Source organism: Morone saxatilis, unplaced genomic scaffold, assembly GCF_004916995.1.
Source record: "Morone saxatilis isolate NCDOM2014 unplaced genomic scaffold, NCSU_SB_2.0 Contig9, whole genome shotgun sequence".
In the NCBI taxonomy this organism is placed as follows: Eukaryota; Metazoa; Chordata; class Actinopteri; family Moronidae; genus Morone; species Morone saxatilis.
In genome coordinates, this window is record NW_023340268.1 from 16,212,125 (window position 1) to 16,235,821 (window position 23,697).

Here is a 23,697-nt window from a genome sequence, read left to right on the forward strand (position 1 = left end):
TAATATCGGAGGGCCGATATTATATATACATTATCGGACATCCCTATCTATAAGCCATACATATATGATCAATATAAATGTATCACTCATACACATGTTTGGAATACAATGGCTCACATTCTGTGCCAATGCTCACATAAAGGCCTTAATGGTCAAAGGTATTATAAGGAAGTATTTTAGTATCTTGTGCGTGAGTGAAGCCTTTTTACTCTACACTGTTCTGTTTTTGGCTCAACACTAACTCACAGGACTGCCTTTAGTCTGTACACTCCGCTTCACCAGTTTAATCATTCTGTCATCCTTATTTCTTATGCTCGCAATTTTTTAGACCAAGTGCCTGATCTGCCTGTATGACAGCTGGCAATGCATTACAGTTTATTTTTAATAGAGTAGGAGCTTCAGTTGCCTTTGCTTCCATATGAGAAAATAACAAGAGACGTAAACTACATTAGCAAAGAATCACGAGCAGACCCCCAAGAAACAATTTGTTGATATTACCATAGTTTCTGAGAGGATTCCCAATTTTAATGGAATGTTCTACCTGCATTATAAGTTGTTTCACTGCTTCCATTTAGATCATCGGCCGCAAAGCAGCCTCTCATCAATCTCTCTGTGATCATCAAGCAAATCACAATCTATGTAAATCGTTTGTAATACTGGCAAATCATTGAACTTTAGTTATATGGGATGAGTCACGCAATCATAAAATCCATTCAATAGCTGTGTTCCGGTACGGCTAACTCTCTGTTGAGCTCATTATGGATGTGTGCGCTTCTGACTCACTAATATCATCAAAATGTGATAATCCATTAAAACACGCCCTCCCCTCTATTTAACCTTCCATTTTCACAACATTTGGATAGGTCACTTCATTTTATGGTATACTTCACCTCAGGCATTTTTCTATAAGAAGCACATGATGTAATCATCTTATCTACATATTCTGTAAAATCCTTTCTTCCTATATACCCTCCAGCCCCAAAAGAATCAGGATGACTTGATGTGAAAGGAAAAGTGTCCTGGTATTATTATTATTATAAACTGGTATTACTGGTTCCCCGTTTCCTTACAATCCCACCCTGTAATCCCCAAGCAAGTGTCTTCTTTTGATTCCAGACCTACTGTAAGGGCACAGTTCCCTGGGGATGTACCATTGTACAGTCAATGTTTCATCTTTAATGTTTCCTTTGAACTTAAGGATCACAAAGAAAGACAGTTATATTGTAATATACATCAATACATTTGGTCTGGAAGGAAAGATTATGATACAAATACATTATTCAGATCGGCCAATATCAGACGAAACATGAACAGTGCTGAAAATCCTTACACATACTATTCAGGGAATGTGTTAAGAAAGCTCTGTGCTGCAGCTAAAAAGTGGTATTGGGAGGTGATCCAAGAAAAGTCCATAAATAAATAAACCATGTGATCACCTCATTGTCACTCAAACCACATTGTTCAGGATCCACACACCCATGCATAAAGAGCATGAGAGAGATAAAGCAGAATTCCACTCCTGACTCACAAAAAAGATGCCAAATTTATTTTCCACCCACCCTTACAAAGATGGCTCGCCCCAGAAATCCTCCTTTGACACAACACCTCAGTTTGTTCCCAGTCTTTGGCTCATTACACTAAATTGCAACTGAGAATTAAGGCCTCAAATAGCCCACGTAGCAATGCCAAATGATGGGTAAGAGATAAACACAAAACAAACAGGTGTGCCTTCATGTTACGCTTCAGTGACGGCGCGTTTGCACCGTGAGCTTGAGCAGGAGCTTGTCAGGCAGGCGCACACAGAGGCAGACAGTGAAACACACTCATCAATGACAAAAATCAACACAAGGCTAAACACAAATCAGCTAAAAGCCTAGTTTTGTGGAAATATTTGTCTATTTCGAAGCAGTCTGCGGACCGGAGGAAGGTTTATTTCTCCATGACACCTCCCGGTTGTCTCTCTTCTCTCCAGTAAATCAACTTTAAATGGCCCAGGCTGTTTCTCCGCTGTCGGTGTCAAAACAGTGGAAATGCAACCGAGTACAGCAAACATTGATTCTCTATAAGGGAAGAAGTAGTACAAACACAGCTGACCCAGACGACTGTGTTGAGGGAATGATATTATGCAGTGCTTGTGTGTCTGTCTGTATGTTTGGCCCATATTTTTTTCCTGGTTTATCTGTCTGTGTCTGCCATTTATCACAGTATTGACTGAATTATTCACAGTCCAATACAGAACAATCAGCAGTCCTCTAGCCAGTCAGTAATTATGACCTCAAACGTATATACTAACAGCCATGGTAATTCAATTAAATATGCCATAAGACTCTTAGCTGCTTCGACTACAGTCACAACTTCCCAGAACAAATGTACTAACCCTTCAATTTGACCTTTAACATTTAGGTGGCTAACAAGTGCATACTGAACAGTCAATGAGGTCTGAAGGAGATGAGTGGAGGGAATTGGCAATGGTTGATCGATAAGTCCGGGCCTGATGAATTGCTGCGCATCGGAGCAGCCTAGTAAACGGAGAAATGATTAAACACAGCAGCCGAGGAGAAGCCGCTCGGTTGATAACATTTAAAGCAATGAGAGAGAATACACTGGTTACTGTTCACAACCATCGCTGGGCATTTCATCACGGATGGTAACATGCATGCAAAGCAATCTTAATGATGTATTAGATTACACAGCTGCTTAATGATAAATGTGGGTTTATTGGAGTCGCCTATACTGCGGTCTCCAGTAAATACACTTCATGCTGTTAAAAGTTTCATTCCAATCACACTAATTGGAAAGAAGCAATTGAGGGGAACCAAAAGACTGCACCAAATACCCGACACAAAAGATAGGAGGATTATATACTGTCTTTCTGAAGAACTTTTTAACTCCAACAGCTGAACATTTTCTGGATCAATAAACTGTCACACCAATTTACCTGCGAGAGAAGAGGCTAAATAAGCCAGTAAATACCATACTGTCACAAACAATAGATGAGGAGGTCTGATACGGTACTGCCTGGATTTTCTTCCACGGTCAGTATATCCACAGACCTCCTCTGCTTCCCACCTGCTGAGTGTCTCTGTCACACTGAGCTAACACAGAACCCCTGCCATGCAATCAATACAGATACATCCTTTAATAGTTTTATACCATCTCTCCCTTACTTTCTCTCTCTGTCGGTGATGAGTGACTGAACAAAACATGAAAAATGACTCAACACTTCTTGCCTTCTTCACACCCTGAAGGGCTCCCTTCCCTGCCGGTCTGGCCTTCACTTACCCAAGCATGAGCGGACACTAACTCGCTCCAAGTTTCTTCAACCATATTGCTTACACCTAGCGCATACTCTTGCATCGACACTTGGCAGTGAAGAAGACAAATGCCAATTAGATAAACAAGAAAAGAGCACATAAGTCACAGGGCTTTCCGTCAGGCACTACAAAGGGTTCTACTTTACTCTACTCCACGAACAAAAGGACATTCATAACCTCGGTCTCAAATGCGGACACACAATTTGAACATCCCCTACACGCACGCACTCACACGGATATTCAGAAGCACGTTCCTTCCTCATCCCAGCTCAGAAACAATGACACCCTAATCCAAGGACAATACGGGAACTAATCCACACAAAACAGGGATTGTACGGAGAGACAAACGTGGGAGTGGGGGAGAAAAAGAGCTAGCACGCTAACAAGCAAAGGAGGCTAATCCTGATGAGAGATAGAGGCTGGGAGAGAAGGATAAAATAAATATTGTTTAGGGAGGGCAAGACAGATGGAGCAGGAGAGAAAGTATGGGAAAAGTATGAAACAGAGAGAGTAGGTAAGGTTCAGACATAAATGGTCTCGACATCAGAGTACATTTAATAAACAACGATCCTGATGTGGTAGCTCTGTCAACGCTCAGAATAACATTCCAACAATGACAGTTGTTCCAGTCAGCAAAATCAATGGCTGCTGGCTAAATATGAGAAGATGTCAGATTTCCAATATATGACTGTAAGGTTAGAAAAGGAGGCTATGAAAAACATACCTATTCAGAAACACACACACACACAATATGTGCCTAGCCAAAGAACCTTGTTGCCACTGTGGCTCATTCCATCTTTAAGCAAAACCAAAAAGTTAACATTTTTAAAATGAAATAATTATTGTTATAACTAGTCAAAGACCAGTCATGGTCCAGCTATATTCAAAGTTCAATTGAACACAAGTAGAGCCAATTGTATCACAAAGCTCTGCAAGTTAAAATGAGCTGAAATTTAAATGACAAATTCACTTACTGTTATTGAAGTTACTGTGCACATTGTATAAAACTGGATTTATGCTAACAGCCCTCATGAAAAAGGGGGCACAGTTTCAAAAGGTGAACTATCACCCTTACTTACAGCAAGCTGGCTGATGGGGGCTATCTTAGGCTGAATTAATCACATCAAAGTCTACGATCCAGAGAGCTAAGCAGATGACATTTACAAGAGGCCAAACGAGGCACTTAATTACACACTTTCATAAAGTGGCAGAATTAGTGTGCCAGACTGATACTACACATAAACAGTGGATGAATAACAACACTGGTAACCTTTTGGAGAGGCCAAAAACAAAACAGGTAAAGGACATCAAGTGTTTTGGGTGACATTTTTTGCGGTGAAACCCAAATAACAATGTGCTATGTCAGAGGAGAAGGGAGAGCAGTTCGGGTTCCTGTTGGTTTTTGGGGAGATGAGCTCACCGACTAAAAAATGCATGGCTGTGGAGAAGGGGGAGCGCTGCGCATGAGTAACGGTGCAGCAAATGTGCCGTGTGGTGTTCCTTGTGTTCATCTGACCTGTTTTTTGCGATGATGAATCTCCAACAGGGTGGAGCAAGATTCTCATAGCTTCATCCATTACCTCGCAGCTATGACTCATCTTTGTCTTTTTATCTCTCACACTTCCATCATTGTATCTCTTTTCTTTCTTTTTCTATACCTGTTTTTCTTCTTTTCCCTTTCCATACCCACTACATTTCCATCTCTCCAGCAGTTCTTTCTGTGGCTAACCCCTCTCCACTAGTTGATGTCTCTTTTCCTGTGTCTCCCCCTTGTCTTCCCCACAGTCTCCCTCTCTTTGTTAGGATGCAGGGAGAGTAGGCTCTGTCAGTATGTACTCTGTCAGTGTGGAAACAGCAGGGAGCACAGAGGGCCTTTCACAGAAGCCAAAATAAAGACAGGCATGCAAGGAACACCTCAATGTTCATTCTTCCTGAATCCTGACTGCACAGACAATCTTGTTTGTATGCGCAGTACAGCAATGTACACAACCACACACACACACAAACATCCCGCCCACTGCCCTAGCAGTCACCTCAGTCTGTCAGTGCCACTGTCACACTGCTCACACCTCAGTTGCCTTCGCACAGTGGGACAGGATTCCTCTGCTGCGATCCACCATCATGTGTTCAGCCCATTACAGAGTCACATCTGCACTGTCATACAGGCACAACACACGTATACGCTACACTCTCACACACACAAATCTGCAAAAAAAGAAATCTAAATGACTATGATAGCGAGTACACGTTTATTTAAGTTCAGGGTCTTATGCCTAGTGAGAAATATATGTGTAGTGGCGCACGCAGGCAATTATAGAGAACCGTATAGATGGATATATGCACGCACATCTTGGGCTGCTCTGAGGCACTGCAAACAAACTCTTCCGAAGCCAAGGGTTCACAGGGATGGATGACCTTTCTGTACATGCTCCACTGCGCAGCGGTTGTATCATGCTTTGTTTGAATGTGCACTCCTGTGTCCACTTGTGTGAATGGGTGCGCGTCAATGTCTTCTGTGCAGCTGTGTCCGTTTGTCTGTGTGCAACTCTTGCGTAGCACTGCTGTTTTCCATCTCTCATCTGCAGAGCAAAACAACAACTTGTGTTGACCGCAGACAGGACCCTGTCTTGCCGCCCATTCACCCAGGAAACAAATAGAGGGCAGGAAGGAATGAGGGTAGAGACCCGAAAAAATGAGTTTGCAGTGCTGTACAGAGCAGACGTGTCTGGCAATGACTTGCGGGGCAATGGGAACTGTCAAGAGCTCTCTAAGCTCATGTCAGTTCTATAAAAAGAGAGACAAAGAATAAAGAAAATATGAAAAATAATCCCAAAAAGGCTCAGATGTGGGATTCAGTATCAAATATTAACATAATGTGAAGCAGGAAAGAGACGACTGAGAGGATTTGAACAACATCATCACTCTTAACTGAACCACACCAGTCATTTTAGGTTAAGAACAATATAATGCATGATTACACTTGTACTAAGTCTAAGGTTGACTTGTTTTACTTCAGTCATTATTCGGGAAAGTGTGCAAATTATTTAGATTGTTCAGACATCAAAAACTTGGTCTCTATGGAGAGACAGAGAAATAGAGCCAGGAAGGATTATTTTGCTCATAATTATCCTAAGTGATTTAAATAAAAAGCAATCCACTTATTTAGTAGTAGAGATGAAAAACTTAAAATACTAATGCATCATGGGTAAGTTGCACAAAACTCACAAACGTATCTTAGGAATGTTGATGACACTGGAGTATGGATTTAGAGCGTGTGTTTGTGAAAGTGTGCTTGCCAGACATAGTAGTATGTGTTTATGTAAGTGTGTGTATGTGTGTGGGGGTATGAGCCGAAACGGTCTTCATTAGGCTGACGGAGAACTGCCACACAACAATCAGCCATTAATTAGGTGTCAGAAGCATTTAACGGTCAGACACGCTGGCGGCCGATTCCCATGCCAGACACTAATAACAGCTACAATCTGCTAGAGCGGAAGCTCGGCTTACCCGGACGTGCCAGACAGCCCACATTTTACAAGAAAATTAGTAAATACATTCAGTAAAATTACAGCCATAATAGCTGGGCTTCCATTTAACATTAACTAAGTTCAGGCTCTTGAACCCCATTCTAGTCAAGGAAGCGGTTTGTTCCTGACTTATGCCGCTTACTGTATCTGCCTGTCATTGTGTCCAACACATTCGATGTACATAAAGGAACCAATTGTTGCTTGGAGCAGTTGTTTTTTTTTCGTGTAGTGACTACATTGGACCTGCAGTGTCTATGACAAAATTAGAAAGGCATTCAGCTGTTGTGAGGGCAGGTGTGTAATTAACAGTCCCACCAGAATCAACAGGGTATTTCTGGCTATTGTGTCCAAAATTTATTTGCTTTGGCTTTTCTGGAAAGCTGTGATGTGATTGACTTTGCAATCAATTACAGCAACTGCAGTTACATTTCAAGTTCAAAAGTTTTACCAAAGCTGGTGTTTTATAGATAACCATAACAACATGCAGCAAAGGCTCAGAAACATAAACAATAGCTGTTTGGCTTCAGGTTTAAATATGCTTCTGGAATAAATTGCAAACCAAATACTGTTTTGTTAGAAGGCTTAATGGAAGGCTTGCAAGGTTTTACTGTTGAATTAACTCTAAAGAATCCTATAGGTAGTGGATGAAAATACTTTACAAGGCCTAGGTTTTGCTTTGTATGAAGCAGCAAAATAGAGGATCAAAAGGTTCTGAACCTGGTTAGTCACGGAGGACACACAAACGCACACAGGACAACACACACAAGTCCAGGTGAGGATTTCACCCAAACGGTTTCATTGAAATAACAGTGGTGAGTCACTACTTGTGGGAGAACAGATGTCAAGAAACAAAAATTAACTCATAATACGCCTGCAAACACACAAAAAAAACTGGACTGTGGCCAAGTCTGGAGGCATCTACATGGCCCTATTCTCTTACAGTAGGTTTCTGTTCAAGGCTCGCTCAAACTCTGGTTGACATTTACAATCCAAATTACAAAAGGATTTGGTGCTCGCTATGGCAACTGTACAACTCCAATGACAGGACCTTTGGAGACCTGAAGACCATTATCCATTCACGTTCTGCCATTCAGTATATGCACCTCTCGTCAAACTCATCATTTGCACGTATACGTTTTTGTAAGATTTGCTTCATTTTTATGTTTCACTCATCTTTTCTGATTTGCTCTTACTTCATACTGAGACAATTAGGCCTTCTCTTAAAGAATTACAATTTCATTCAATACAGACGTTAGGCAAATATTATTTTACCAACCTAGCTAGCGAAACAACACTTACTCAATGTAACAGATTTTTCTCATGCAAGCAGGGTCCAAAATGAACAACCGCCAAGTGCCAAATTCCAGTAAAATGTGCATTTGGCCGGAAAACAAATTGGGAACACCTGCAAGAAGAAGGCTGGTAAATAATTCTCAATCACAGTGTAGGGCCACGTTTACATTTCTGTGTTTTTTATGTTTACCAGGTGAGACTTATGTGGCCCTCACTGCCTATACTTATTGTATTGTACTACAGTCAGCAAATCAAAACAAAGCAACTTACTACCATCTGTGCTTTCTACACAATGTGTGTCTATGCCGTACCAAGCACCTGCGTGAGTTATTGGAGATGTGGCAACAATTTCCTGGTGTTAAGAGGATCTCGTTGCTCCTTGCTAAAACTGAAGCTGAAAACCAGATGATGCAGTTTTATGGTCGGTAAAAATATTTTTGGCTGGTAAAATTTCTCAGTTTACCTGTTTTTGGCAGATGAGCCAAAAAGTTTTGAATTGCCCTACCCTGCATGGTAGACATTTTGACTATTCAAACATAGTTGTAACCGACAACATACATGATGGCTGAGTTACATATAGGTGTTCCAGTGATGGGGTGTGTACAGTGTGCTCATGGTCTATTGCTTTCCCTGTTACGACAAGTTAAAATGTCTGTAATGAGAATGGTCAACAGTATCTGTACAGTGATCCTATTTTCTTTAGGCGTCATGTAAATATAAAATATAACAATTATGAGGAGATCTGGACCACTCACTCACTTAAAACATGCATGTTATTATTATTTCTTTCTTTCTGTTGTAATCACTTCAGGTCCAACATCATTAGGACTCAATGAAAGTGTCTCAGCAGAAGGGTAAAACCAATCCTCTGAAAGGGGAAAGAAAAAAATGATTAGCATGCACACACATACAAAGTGCATTCATAACCTGCTCAGCCCAGAGAGCAGTGAAGGTAGTTAAACCGTAAAGAACTACAGTCAGCAGACAGTGGTGTTTGGGCTTTGAAAGATATCAAAGCTTGTCGGAGATGCCTCCTGAACATATTTACTCTATTATAAAGGATATTCCACAGTATCTGTTCCACAGAATTAGTTGTGCATTTTAACAAACTCCCTGCCTAATGCGGCTGCCAGCAGCTTGTTGGCATTTAAAAAGGCTGTGGCCTTCTCCACTCCCTGACCTTCTGCCAGAGCACACTAGCACACCATACACCATATTTAGGTTCTTTATTTAACATGAATACACTGAAGAAAACTACATTAAAAACATTAACATGGTACACTTCTTTCAATTTATTTATGTTTTGTAGTATATACTTACAGCTCTGTTTACACACATTCCAATACTAAACATGTGTAATTAACTTGTAAATGATTTCAGGTTTTCAAGTTTAATATTTCACTTAAGCCTAATCTCAATTATTATCCATTCAAACCATTTAACCCAACAGAGACGGCGGCCCGCCAGGCTTAAATTTCACACCGCCAGGCTAAGCATTGTTTATTTATTTATTTATTCAAAATAGGTTTGTATACATCAGTAACAAAGTTGAAAGCGCAATGGCGACATCTTATGGTCAACACGTGAACACATGACGGGTCTGAGGTCAGGTGTCTTTGTCTCACCTAACACCCCACAAACCACTGCTACTGTCACTACCCGCAAACTAGGCTACTTGTGATTGAACATAACGGGATGTGACAAAGAAAAGGCCAAAAAACGCTGGACCTTTTCTTCCGAGGTCAGACAAACAAAGGTGCCCGCTGGTTCACCTGTTGACCAGGAGTGCCGCGATGGGAAACATAGAACCAGGGGACTTAATCAATATTGGTTGGTGGACCCGAAATTTGTACTACGTGAAAATATTAACAATATTAAGTGCGCCAATTTCACAGTGGTTTAGTAGTAAAACGCCGCTATTAAATTCAGAGTTAGATAAGCTACGGCGGTAGCTGTTTTAATAATGTCAAAGTTTTGGTTTTAGGTATGTTTTGCAGAGTCTTTCACAGCCACCGCCAGCGGGCAACGCAGGGATCCTCGACCAGAGCTTTTATTGAAGCTCCTTGCACTACTTATAGACAAGATGTGCTAAACGCTCATCGCACCAGCATCAATATGGCAGCAAGCAGAAGCAAATGTAAACAATGCCACATTGTTTCAAATGTAAATATATGTCACTGATTATAATGAAATATCTATTATGAAATATCCAATAGTTAGCTTGCACTGTTTTCATGTTGTAGGCTTGTCAATCACTGCAGCATTCGAGCCAGTGATTAATATGGAGCATGAAGCTATAATTGGTGGTTTTAAATGCCTTTACTGGCTCCTAAAGCACCAAATTGCCCACAATACAAATTATGGAACCTTGCTGGATCTTGCCAAGCTGCTTGGCTGTGATTACTTCTCTAAACTTGAGGTAAAGGATTAAAATGTATATTTTGTGATGTTGACAAAGTTAGGGTTAGGGTGAGCCGCTCTTCCAACCTACCACCAGGCTTAGCAAGTTTTCTGGGGGAAACCCTGGATTTCAAATCATTAATATGTTGGATTTCCTATGGGAGCTACTGTGAAACTGCAATTTGACTTATCATGAGTCAGAGAAAGGTTTACTGGTTATTGGTTTTCATGGTAGCAGTGTGTTAGCCCATTAATTCCTCACTTGTCCCAACATTCCCATTACTCCAATAAGTGGTGTCCAATTCTTATATTAAAATTTCACTGTAGTAAATTAAAAACCCACTTGAAAAACTGAGAACAATATTCTATTTGAGTCCAAACCTGCAATTATAACATTACACAACCTATCATTATGTATTTCTTTGATTCATCCACGTTGGAGTAACTTTTTCGGTTTAGCTGCATTTCAGCTGAACCTGTCCTTGTTTTGACACATCAACAACAAAAACATGATAGCAGCACAACCTGCAACTGTGTGCTAAACCTCTGAAAGCATAAATCTCACCTAAAACTAGCTTACTGACAGGGGAAAAGCTCCATAACGGCTACAGACACATACATGGAATAATGGAGCAATACAGCCATGCACTATGTGTGCTAAACGTCCTCGATCAGGGTTTTTGAGGCAGATCACCGATCACTAGAAGCAGTATCGCCCATTACCGATCACAGATTACTGGGTCAATTTAAAGCTTTATGTTCATAGTGTACACATACACCTACATCTCTGTCTCACAAACACTGGCTTGCTGCCCTCTCTCTGCTCCTCTCTAACACAGGCTGCATGTATCTGCTCTGTTCACTTTGTTGGCCAGCAGTAAGTTTTATTAGGTCTACCTTTCCTCTGGAATAAATGAAATGCGTCAGGTGATCGGCTCTTCTGATCGGCGTTTATAGAGATTGCCAATCAAACTAATCAGAGGATAAGTCCATAACTATAGGTGGTAGATCAATCAGAGCACCTTTAATATGTGGAATGGAAGCAAACAGGACTATAACTAAAAAACAATAAGAGTAGAGAGTTCGCAGCTGGCCTGATAACCTTTTTGACTTCTTGTTCATTTGTTTACATGTGTTACATGTTTGCTTTTGTTATTATTTCTCTTCTTGCACAATGAGGATTAGTTCTTGCTGGAGGCTACTAGTCACATTTAATTCAAAAAGTGGACTGCTTTGTTTGTAGCCAAATAAGACTGACTGTATTGCTAATATTGTGAGAGGGCAGTATACATCAGTAGAGGAAAGACAGGAATATAATATGACTGCTGAATGATGCTGAATATGTAAGCAAAATCATTCAAACAATCAATGTAAATTGCTCTTTGTCAAACAATTACTTTTGTGCATCTTTTCGAATCAAAGCCAATTTTACCAGAGTGAGCAGCAACAACATCCAAGGAAAGTATCTCTTAGGGGCTCAGCAGGTTATAAAACCCCTCAACCCCTCCCTTCAAATTACAGACACAAGCACACAAACAGAGCCATAATATACCCCCGAGTAAAACGTCTGTAAGTCCATGTGGAGGGAAAATACAACATTAGGATTGTCGTATTGGATCCAGGTTTCTACTCTTCCTTCACTTCTGTCATCACGCCTTCATCTGGCCAACTCCCAGAGTTAAGGGGATGAGCCTCATTTTTCAATTAGGCACTAGACTCACAAATGCTTCACTGCTTTCTCATCACCCTCATCAACTTGGCCCCCACCTTCCTCTATCTCATGCTAATAGAAAGGAGGGGTGGGGTCGAGGGGGGAGTCGATAGAGACACTATTGTAGAGCAGTTCTGATGGATGCAGAAGGCTATGTTTGCTGGAAGGACTCCGTCCACTGCTCCTTTACTTTCAGAAAAAATGTGATCGCTTATGTTGACTTATTGTTACACCAAACTCCTCATACACTGATTGGTTCACATTTTGATGATGCAGTACTACCAATACGTAGTTCAAATGCATTTATAATTCACCTGAGACTCTGATGCAGATCTTAGAACTACAGTAAATAATTAATTTAAAGTAAGATATATGAATACAAGCAAGGTTGGTTTAAAAAATGTATACAAAATGACTTCATGAAATATTGTGTGCATGTCTTTTTTCCTTTTTCAAACACCTGCAGTGACTTAATGCTGAGGAGGCAGACTGAGTCGTGCGGCGGGGCTGCCTGTGTTTTTTTCTTCGGCTGACCCAGTTGGGAGGCACATTGAATATGCAACTAAGACACAGACGGAAGAGAAACTTGGCGACACATGACTGAATAATCATCACGGTACTTTAATATTCAAGAGAGAGAAGGAGTGCGTGCTATAACATTAGGGAGGAAGCAACAAAATATGGGAGCCATGGAGGTTGAGATCCGAGGAAGAGCAGAAAAAGGGGAGAAGAGGACTAAGGAAGGAGAGAAAAAAAGATGAAAACAGACAACGGTGGAGCGCAAGGAATGCAATAAGACATGAAGAGATAAGAGTTCTCTTCTATTCCCAGTAGATACTTTCAGAAGCTCAGCAAATGTTCCTAATTCCCTCTGCCTCCGTTAGCCTTCTTCTCTATAGCTACAGATTAAACATGAATAAAGAGTTAGCAAAGAGATGGAGAGGAGAAGGAGAAGAATAAGACGGAAAAAAGGACTCTGGTGGTTGCCATGGTGATGAGAGGGGAGAGATTCCAGAGTGGTCTCGGCCATTACACAGTGTGTTGGGGAGATGGACTGTGCAGCACTTAGGCTTATTGCAGTGTGGGCTGAAACAGAACAGATATCTAATATAGACGAGATGGGCTCACACCAAAATGGTGGATGGTAAGCACAGTCCTAATAAAGAGAGGCTGTACAATACTGAGGTTTTACTGCCAAAAGCTGTGCTGAGAAAAGCTAATCAGGCTAAGAAAAAAAGACATTTATCCCATTTGAGAAAAAGGAAGGACATCCACTGAGAAAAAGCCACATACTCAGTGACATCTACAGAGACATATTAAGGCACACAGACAAACGTATCCACGTGCATACATTAATCCTGTCCCATACAATCATTCTATCTACAAAGCCAAGAACAACAGTTGTCTTCCTTGCCTGGGCAGTGGGTCATATGTAATGAGGAGGCACAACAACAGTGGTTTCCTCTCCAATTGTGCATTAACAGAAAAGAAACAGAGCAAGATCAATTTCAACAAACTCGTCCTCAAAAAAAAACCTAGAGATGTTTCCTCATGGAGTAGAGGATTAACAAAAGGGAAAAATAGTGCAATTTACCCATCAATGACAGAAAATCTAAGATGAATACAGTGGATACTTGATAAAGACCTGAGAAGTCCACTGAAGTACTCGTATGGCATTTGTATAAATACAAACACACATACACAACTGAACCCCATGCTTTACAAGAAGATGTAAGCTGAAGTTTCCACTTTAACAATTAAACTAAATATCTGGCTGCTGACTTCTAATACTTATCGTTTGGAACCATGGCGGAGACATGACGCAGCTGCATCACGGCTGTGACGCAAGTAAGCTGAATTCTGGGTAATGGCCACCTACACACAGCTGGAATTCTTTACTTTGAAAGGACATTATTCACAAGTTTACTTTCCCTGAGGTAAAAATAACATCCACTTGCACTGTGAAGAGTATGTGCCACTAAATAGCACAGAAATGGAAAATTATGGAAATAAAGACGCACGCAATTTGACAGGCTGGTTATGGTATAAGTTGGTCGATTAAGGAGTGTCGTTATACTACGGCTGAACTATGGACACGCAGTAATACGCAGTGCTTTCTGTAAGACAATAAAATTAGATTATGTAGAATCCCATTATGCATATAGTCTTGAGGTTGTCCATCACATTTTACTGCTGCCAACTTGTGCAGCAAGAGAAAAGAGGGGAAAAAATGATTATGAGCCAAGTTTGTTGTGAATATCTTCGGCTCAAATGGAGTGTAACAAACTGCTTAAATAAGTAACAATTGTGGAGACAGGGGGAAACAAATGAGAAAAGGGTAATCTGACAAACAGGACTCAAGCTACACAATACTATCTGTGAAGAAATTACTGAAGGGGTGAATACAGGACAGTGATTGGAAGTTTCTACATGAGCAGATTTTAAAATTACCACCCAACAAACGCCATATACTGGTAACTTCCTGAGATGATAGAGAGGGAGATGTCTGATCATGCACAATCTTTGGTCGATGCCTGTTTTCAAACTTGTTCCCCGCTGACCATTGTGCTCTATTTCTAACTGTGACCTAATCAAATCAAAGCAGAACAGTGGCTCTATGCCAGTGGCTTCTGGTCAAACTCACTTTATACAGCGCAGCACAGAGCACACTTCCTGGTGTGTCTTGGCTTCCTGGGTAGTTCAAAAGCAAAAGAAGTTGTTTGAAACTTAATAGTATGAGGCTGCCACACAATACAAAGAAGAAGATCTATTGTGAAAATTTACTTTTTTAAAGTTTAAATGAAAACGTCAAAAAAGTGGCATATATCATATTGAAAAACATATTTGCTTTGGCCTATATGGAATATACACAGAATTCATTTTCTGGTTTGTTTACCTAGGCTGCTCTTACCAACTGGCTGATTTTAAGCCTCGTGTTAATTATAATCAGTAACCAGATAAAACAGGTCTAGCCACAGGGTGGAGGTTCATTATCTCTGGCTTTTGTGCCAGAGAGCCCTAGAGGGATTTCGGCAGCACAGAGAAGTCAAAGAACCCATGTGCGCCACGAGGAAGAGGTTCAAAGGAAGAGCAGAGTAGGATATCAGAATTAAAGGAAGCAGTAAAGGGATGTGGTTTCACTTCATGTGAGGAATAAAGAATAGAGTGCTAAGATTCAAGTGTGCATATCCTGTGTAATGAAGGCCAACTGTAGGTGGTCTTCAATCCATTCACTTACTGTCAACTGATGGTTTTGCATATCTCCTGTATTTCTCACTCTCCAATTAACATTCACTCTAACCTACAGGGCAGCACTACGTGTCAGCACAGCGGGGCCTCTCTTTTCTCCCATGTGACATGGGTCATTGCAGTTGGTCTCGCCAATGTCATGTGAGGTGGGTGACAGGTAATTATGGCTTTGCACTCGCTTCCTCTGGTACCCAAAAGGTTCGAACTGCCCTCAACCAGTCTCCCTGGGACCAAAGTCACCACAAGATTTAAAATTGACACTACTTTACATCATTCACTTGGCTCTATTGGTTTATGTGTGTCGCTGGCTGTATAGCGTGCGCATGAGAGTGTATGACTGCATGTAGTACAAAAAAGAAAGATAAAGTAGCAGCTCAAGCAAGCTAAAAGTCTTCAGACTTCCAAAATGAAAAACATTTTTTAGTGTTAAATTTCTATAGCTACCTGTTTTTAAAAAGTTTAGTTAAAAACATTTGCAGCAAGAGACAATTACATCATCCAAGGTCAGAAGCTAGACAAGTCTGACAGTTTTGTTTCCACTAGTGAGAAAGAAAGGCATGACGCCCCAATTGCCTCCCAGTGGAGTTAACAAACAGTCTCTTTGCTCTTTTGTCTTTGGTTTTATCTAGTCACGCAGTGTGGTCTCAGGCCTCCCGAGTCACTTGATGCTGCTTCATCGAGCCACATCCCCACAATCACAATATCTCAAAAAGACTGACAAACTCCTGTCAGGTAATTAGCCTAATTAGTCATTCGCCTGTATTTCCTCCCCCTCCCCAAGCTCGCCTTTCCTCCTGCGTGGGTTTGAAGAGTGCCATCGTTAATATCATCCCACCATGGGTCATAAAGCATTTCATGTCATCATGATAAAGGTCCCAGTCCTGGCCTGGGAAGGGAGAGATGATAACTTAGGCCCGATAGAATGGCTTTAGATCTACAATTGTTCAGTGCACACTGCTAATTTTGTACTATAATATGAGTCATGGTATACACCATATTCTCTCCTCCTCGCTTTTTTACCCCCTTTTTATTCGGATATTTGAGAGGTTTTGCTCACTAGCACTTAAGCCTTTTCCCATTAAGGTACGGAACACTGGCTGAAAGATCCCACAATATTGAAAATGATTGGCATAAATTGCTGCCATGAGAGCCATGATGTCAAATTTAATTAAGGAAGATTTGACTTGAATATGAGTCCAACATAGTGTGACTTATGTGGTTTACGGCACAAGTACTTTGAGATTGATCTTAAATGGATCCCATCCACGTTAACGCTTTAGGAAAAAACATGATGACTTTTCCTTTGGCTCATAAACAAATAGCAAGGAAGTGGTGTTACCTTCATAGGCGGCTTTGAATCCCTGTCCGCTGACCGCATAGTCAGACAGTAGCCACAGTGTGAGCCTAGAGCCTGTACTCACAATGGGTGAAGGCAGCTGGAACCCCGTTAACCTGGGAACAAATGGACAGAAGCACAATAACGGTCAGACAAAAAAAAGATCCAATCAACAGCACAGTTGGTTGCAAGGTCAGGTATGAAGCCCGCTTCCATCAAGCCAGCTGTTCCCTCAGGCATTCAAGGATAACTTTTTGTATAACGAGGCTCTGAATCATCCACAAATTATTAAAATCCCAAGACCTCAACAGGACAGAAAACCTCAGCAGATTTCCCTCAGTGAAGACAGAGTAACTGCGATTATGTATCCCCCGTAAATTAGAAACACAGCAGCAGCCAGTGCGGGAATGAACAAACATAAAATTGTCGGACTCTGAGTCAACAACCATTTCTAATAACCAACCAGTGCTTTTTAGAAGTGCAATTCAACTGGAACAGAAAATATGTTTGCCATTTTTACCAGTAGTGTCGATCTGACCATGTTTGGTCTGGTATCTTAGGTACGCAATTTTCTTTTCATGTTGGATGTCACTTCAAGGCTTGTTTCACTATCAGTCTGACACAGTTATAGAAACCCACTTGGTAATATGGAGAACTACACTTACTTATTTCAGTGCATCCGTTTTAATATCAGTACTGTTACTCAACTGGACCTGTATTTATTTTTTTATTTACCATCTCAGAGCAGAAAATTGGCCCTAACTTGCCCAAAATTAGTGAGAGACATATTTGATCTTACTTTTAGATAAAGAAGTAAAAATGTTGCAACTTTTTAACTATATCTTTAAGATTTAGGAGAAGAGCTGAGCTGTTCCAACTTGTAAGAAGTTCCCAACAAGTCAACGACAGGAGAAACATCTACTCAAATTACTACAGGCGTGAAAATGCAAAATTAACGTTTTGTTAGTTTAAAAATAAAGATACCGATTGGATTGAAACATTTGGTGCCTGATTTTGTAATGGATAGAATTAGTTGCACTAGTTTTGTAATTTTATATAAAAACACAAGTTATTATTCATAATTTAGGACATGATGGGCGCCCGGTTAGCTCAGTGGGTAGAGCTGGCGACCCATGTACCGAGACTGAGTCCTCGCTGCAGCGGCCCAGGGCTGCGTGTCATCCCCTCTCTCTGCCCCCTTTCCTGTCTGTCTTCAGCTGTCACTATCAAGTAAAGGCAATAAAAATAAAATAATAATAATAATAATTTAGGACATGACATTTGTAATTACTGCAACTTGAAGATCCAGTAACACAGATATTCAACAATTGTTTAATTATAATACAAAATAATACATTTTAAGCAATATGGTGCCTGTGTTGGATTTGTCAGTGTCATGTGTCTTGAACAGCTTGCACGATATAACACCACATAATATTATTGCTCTAAGCACAGACAAGGACACATGCTAAATCAATCCATACCACAGTATCGACACGTATTGGTTATGCATGCATGGTGTTTGATGTTGTGGCCAAATGCCCCAGGTGTCCATCACTCACAGACGCCCCCAGGCCATGTCAGCAGAGCGAAACTCTGCCTAAATTATTGTAGCCAAGGCACATGCACATTTAATAGGACTTCTTACGCAGTGAACACAAAAACAAGATGTAATTGGCAAGATCTACTGCGAGACTGAATTCAACCGGGGTAAAAGTGAATAAAATTCTATTTAAGAAGAAGACGATATACTTTATTAACTCCCCAATGGGGACATTTTTTTAAATCATTTTAAGCTGTTCAGTTTGATCATATTTTTGCCTTTCCTAGTGCATTAGTACACAAGTGATGCCATTTTCTGCATTTCATTTTGTTTTTACAACAATAAATATTACAATAAACTAAGATAATTCATTTGGTTTTATGGTTGTGAGTGTGTGTAAAACTTTGATGCTATTCACCCTCAAAGGAGAACGTCATAAATAACTTCTGCAGTGCTGCTCTGAGGTGGTTCTAGGAGTGATTCAAAGGTACTTAATAAACATGGGCTCATGATTCCTGCTTCACTGGGGTTTTGTGTGGTGATGCCCGGACCTGGAGCTGATTAAACTGGTGACAAATGTAATATTTTCTTTGTACAGAATGCTCAAGTGGTTTAATTGCTTTTCCAGCAGTTACTAAGTACACAGGGTTTTTTTCTTTGTTTCCAATGTTAATAATAAATAGCAGTTAAACAAACAATGTGAGTTCAATTGTCCAAGCATAACCCCCGTACCGTCATTATTACTTGCCATTATTTGAGACTTCTTGGCAATAATTAATATAACTAACCTAACTCCTGGATAGTTTTGCGCATGAAAAAAAAAAAAAAAGAAAGTATACTGAAAATTAAACGCAAAATAAAGCCAAAGCCATAATTCAACCTTAATATAGCATGAAGCTTACCTTTATATAAATGCCATGATAACTTTATCGTTTTAATTAGGACAAATGTTTGTTTAAATAGCAATGTAAGACGTTGAATTTGAAAATAACTTACTTACTTAGGGGGTAAGGTTATCAGTAACGCTATTCAGACGGTCAGTGTCATGCGGATATTAACCAGCTGTAACTTGTTAGCCAATTAACATTTCCAAGTTAGCCACACTGCAAAATTAAACTTAATTAAACTGTCTGGTTGGGTTTACCAACTCTGCTAACTTACATGCGTATGTGTAAGTTATGTTCAGCCAAACAGAGAGAAAAGCACCACAGTCTCTCTATAGTGTTAGCGAGTTCTGTTCACAGTTTCAGCAGCTAACCGGCTAGCTAGGTAGCCCAGTTTGCGACTCCACTCCATTCACTGCGTAGTGTTTGCAGACGGGGCTGCTAGCTAGGTTAGCAGTGACCGGTATCTCATAAATAAACATTTAGCTAAGCGTGTCACCTCAATCATTTACGTGTATCACCTCTGAATGAGTGGTTCCGGAGCGTCCGGCTGAGGAGTAGCTCGTCCATTCAGTCTTATGAAGCTAGAACTAAGTTAGATAAACAGCTACGGTCAGAAAGCTGTCAACAGTGTCATTAAAGGCGTCAGGTATCTGTGACTCAGCATGGCACAGTAGCTTGTCATTTCTGAGATTAATGAAGTAACCCTGGATCAGATGTTCATTGGGGATTGTCCTGGGTAATGGTTTGGTGTCCTCTGGTTGCACAAAGGTGAACTGCATGAAGTGAGCTTGAATTGGAATAACATGGCCTAAATGTGCTGTTTTCAATTTAAAAATGAAAACAAATATAATATATATAATTATCCTATATTACTGTAAGTCCCAGTATATCCAACTACCTAAAATGTCTACACTCACACACACATATTATAGCCCCTAATCTCAGTATAAATGACAATATCATTAGCTTTGTACTGATCAAAATAAATAAATAAAACACTAATGCTATCTGATTCCCTTATTATTCTCGAATAACCAAATCACATTATTGTCATCCTGATTTTCCGAGGCAATGGCAAACAGAATCATTATGTTTGGGGATGTTTAATAAAGTTTTGTAATGAGTAGTATGGCAAATAAAATCTCAGAGGGACTTATAACCAATGTACTAAAATGATGTTGAAAACAAGTTTTGAGTAATGAGCCTTGTCTTATTAGGACCAGCTTTCAACAGCAGCTTTACCAGGTTCAGCTATTAAATCCATTTAACATGTTTGCCACCCACATACCAGCACTATTCACATACACACGCACATATTAATTAAAAAACAGGTGTCCACTGTTCATTTGTTGCCAGTCATGTTGATTCATCCATGCACACACATAGATCCCTGATTTACAGATTCTAATAAATGTTGTTCACCTTACCTTTAGCTCATCCTTAAAATTTCTCTACCAAAGTGCCACTTTAATTTTCATTTTATGTTCCCACATGTACTCTCTCGCTGCATGTGTATCCCACTCTGTACAATCTATTACATCCCTCCCTTTTATCTCCCGGTGTTAAGAGAGGCCTCAGCGTTTCAGTTAATCCTTAAGTAGCACATTGGAGGTGGGGAAAAATTGCAAAACACCAGTGCTGGAAAGATGAATTGGATGAAAAAGGGAAGAGGACTTTAATATATGCATGATTTCACTCCTCTCTGTGAGATTGTCACGGTGGGATATCAGCTAAACGATGGGACACATGTTCATGCAAATAGCCCCTTCGCTGACCGCAAATTGAGTTGGAAGGCAGCCATCTTGGTTCAGCAGCGCACTGCGGGGAAGGGGGGGTTGATAGAGGGTATGATGGCTGATGGGTGGGGGTGGGGGTTTCTACTAACTGGGGGGGATTCTTGCCGCATCCAAATCGTGATCATCTGGCATAAGCCAGATATGGCCCCGAATCATTTTTCCAGGCTAAGAGAAAACAAAATGGATACCGTCAGAAAACACACAGAAACTGGCTTCACATGCGAAGGCAGATTAAATATTGCAATGTGATATGGGCTGTGGCAATCTGAGGCGTGCAGCCAGTATTGTGAAAAAGCCAGCTGGGGGATTGCCCGTTATCGAGGAAAAGATGCGAGATATGATTGCAACTGAGCGATACGACAAAAAATGGATTTACAAGAGCAGGTGTCTCAAGTGAGTGTAATATTGATGGAGGGAGAGTTGAAGAGAGTGAAGGGACAGGACAAGAAGAAAGAAAGAGAGGGATAGAGAAGTCAAGGAAAATAGTACAATTATGGGAAATCATTGGCTGTTTTCTACTGTAAAGAAAGCTGAGTAATCTCAGGAATTAGGGCCTTTGAGGAGAAGAACAGGTGTATGTGTGCATGGCTGCATCCACACTTAACAGTATATGCTGTGTGTTTGTAAGTGTTTGCATACGTCTGTGTCTGTGTGTGTGCGTGCGTGCATGTGTGTGGGTGCAAGCACAAACACACACGGAGGGAGCAGAGGTCTATTAAGAGGGCTTTCCACCTGACTGGCCTCAGCATCTTCTCAATGAAGAACCTCTGCTTCCAATTATCCCACCACTATACCTATGGGAATGAGAGAGGGAGAGACAGACAGAGAGGGAGACAGGGTATACGTGCAGAAAGATGGCTGCATAAGAAAAGAGATGAGATATTGTAATGAGGAGATGGTAGTGTTGAAGAGGAGGTTGAGGGAGGGCAGAGTATGAAAAGTAGGGAGGTGAGAGAAACACATCAGTATGTGGGAATGTAAAAAAAAAAAAAAAATCCAACTATGAGCCTGACTTGAGTGAGGATGAGTCATGGTGAGAAACTCCTTCATTAGGCTCTACAGCTATTCAGGGATTCATGCTCACACACTCACGCAAATCCAGTTTTATTCATTTGAACATTTTCGTGCGCGCATGTGTGTGTGTTTGTGATCTCCCCCCAAATAAATGCGTGTTTACAGCTGTAAACAGACAGAGACTAAATCAGGTCATTCGTCCTTTAATCTTATTCACTGAGTCAGTGTGTGTGTGTATGAGTGTGTGTGTTCTTATGGTGGAAGGTAAGCACACTGCTGATACAGCTGATTTTCCCCCAGAAGGAGGGAAGAAGAAGGTGAAAAAAAACAGAAGAAAAATAGATACAGCAGCAAGATTTTGATGGCTGAGTAGAGAGGAGACATTAGCCAATAAATGATGGGTGGTAGGAGAGAGACAGGGAGGGAGGGTGTGACATGCAGAGTGAAGAACTGTGTGTGTATTTTTTACGTGTATTTGTGTGTGCTCTTTCTATACGAGACCCTGTGCAGCTATAACTTGTCAGCGGTCAAGGCCAGGGGCTGATGCTTCTGTTGTGCTCTGTAAGCTCTAACTCTCCACTGGCTGCCTATCACAATAACAGCAATGCTGAGAACTGGCGTCACAGACTTTGCAACACACACACACACACACACACACCACACACACACACCCACCACACACACAAATGGTTCAAGTACCAGCTCTTACGTGTGTTTTTGGCAAAGGGAAAATATTCTTCCAATGCTAAATTAGACTTATTTTCTTGTTGTTGTTTTTAAAAGGAGAAAAAAAGTATTCTCAAATCCAAACTGTTGCCTTTCAGTCTCTCTGTGTGTGTGTGTGTGTGTGTGTGTGTATGTGTAGGTGCATGTGTCTGTGTATGACTCATCACTGCTTCTTCTGCTTGCAGAGAAAGAAGCTGACCGTGTAGCCTAGTGGAGGTTAAAATGTCACTCCATTCCCACACACATGATTTGATTCCTCTAACTAATAGGAAGACTTTCACAAGCAATTACACTGTCTTTCTATCAGCCTCCTTATCCTTTCTCTTTGGGTAAGCTGTAATGTACCGCGTCACTTTGCCCAAGGGTGTGATCTGGCCTTGATAGAGTTTTACAGTTAGCCTTCAGCTCTTTCAGTTTCAATTTAAATTCCTGTAATTTTATCCAAAAGGCTGCAAAGGAGTTACCAGTCATCACAGTGGAAAGCAGTTTGGCAGGGGAATAAGACATTCAAACCCCCGATATATTTATAACTGTAAGAGTGGACATTTTTTTCATTTCTTCTTCTGCAAGTTTTGTTGTTACATCTCATTGTCCAGAAAGCATGCAGCTCCACAACAAAAGGTGAACCTCGCTGGAAGCAGCAACAATTTGTAAATCTCATACACAGCTTCCCACAGGTCCCACAACGCATCAATATTTCAGACAAGACTGACATCTTTTTGAAAGGAATGGGCAATTCCTTCTGTCTGTCTTGTGAAGAAAGACGGGGTGTAGCATCTAGATGTTGTTTATTCATTCGTGAATGGACATCACAAGGATTGCGGCCATTCGGCGGTGAACAGCAAAGGTAGGGAGAGACTCTCAGATGGTCTCTGACGCTGAAATGCTGATGGGAGTAAAT

At 40.8% G+C, this 23,697-nt stretch overlaps 1 protein-coding gene across 1 annotated transcript in view; it reads right to left on the bottom strand.

Moving 5' to 3' along the window:
* Nucleotides 1–23,697, bottom strand: part of csmd2 (CUB and Sushi multiple domains 2) — a 208,064-nt gene that overhangs the window by 170,011 nt on the left and 14,356 nt on the right. The window contains 1 exon segment of the mRNA XM_035681968.1: nt 16,834–16,946. Within this exon segment, the coding sequence (XP_035537861.1) occupies nt 16,834–16,946 (113 nt within the window).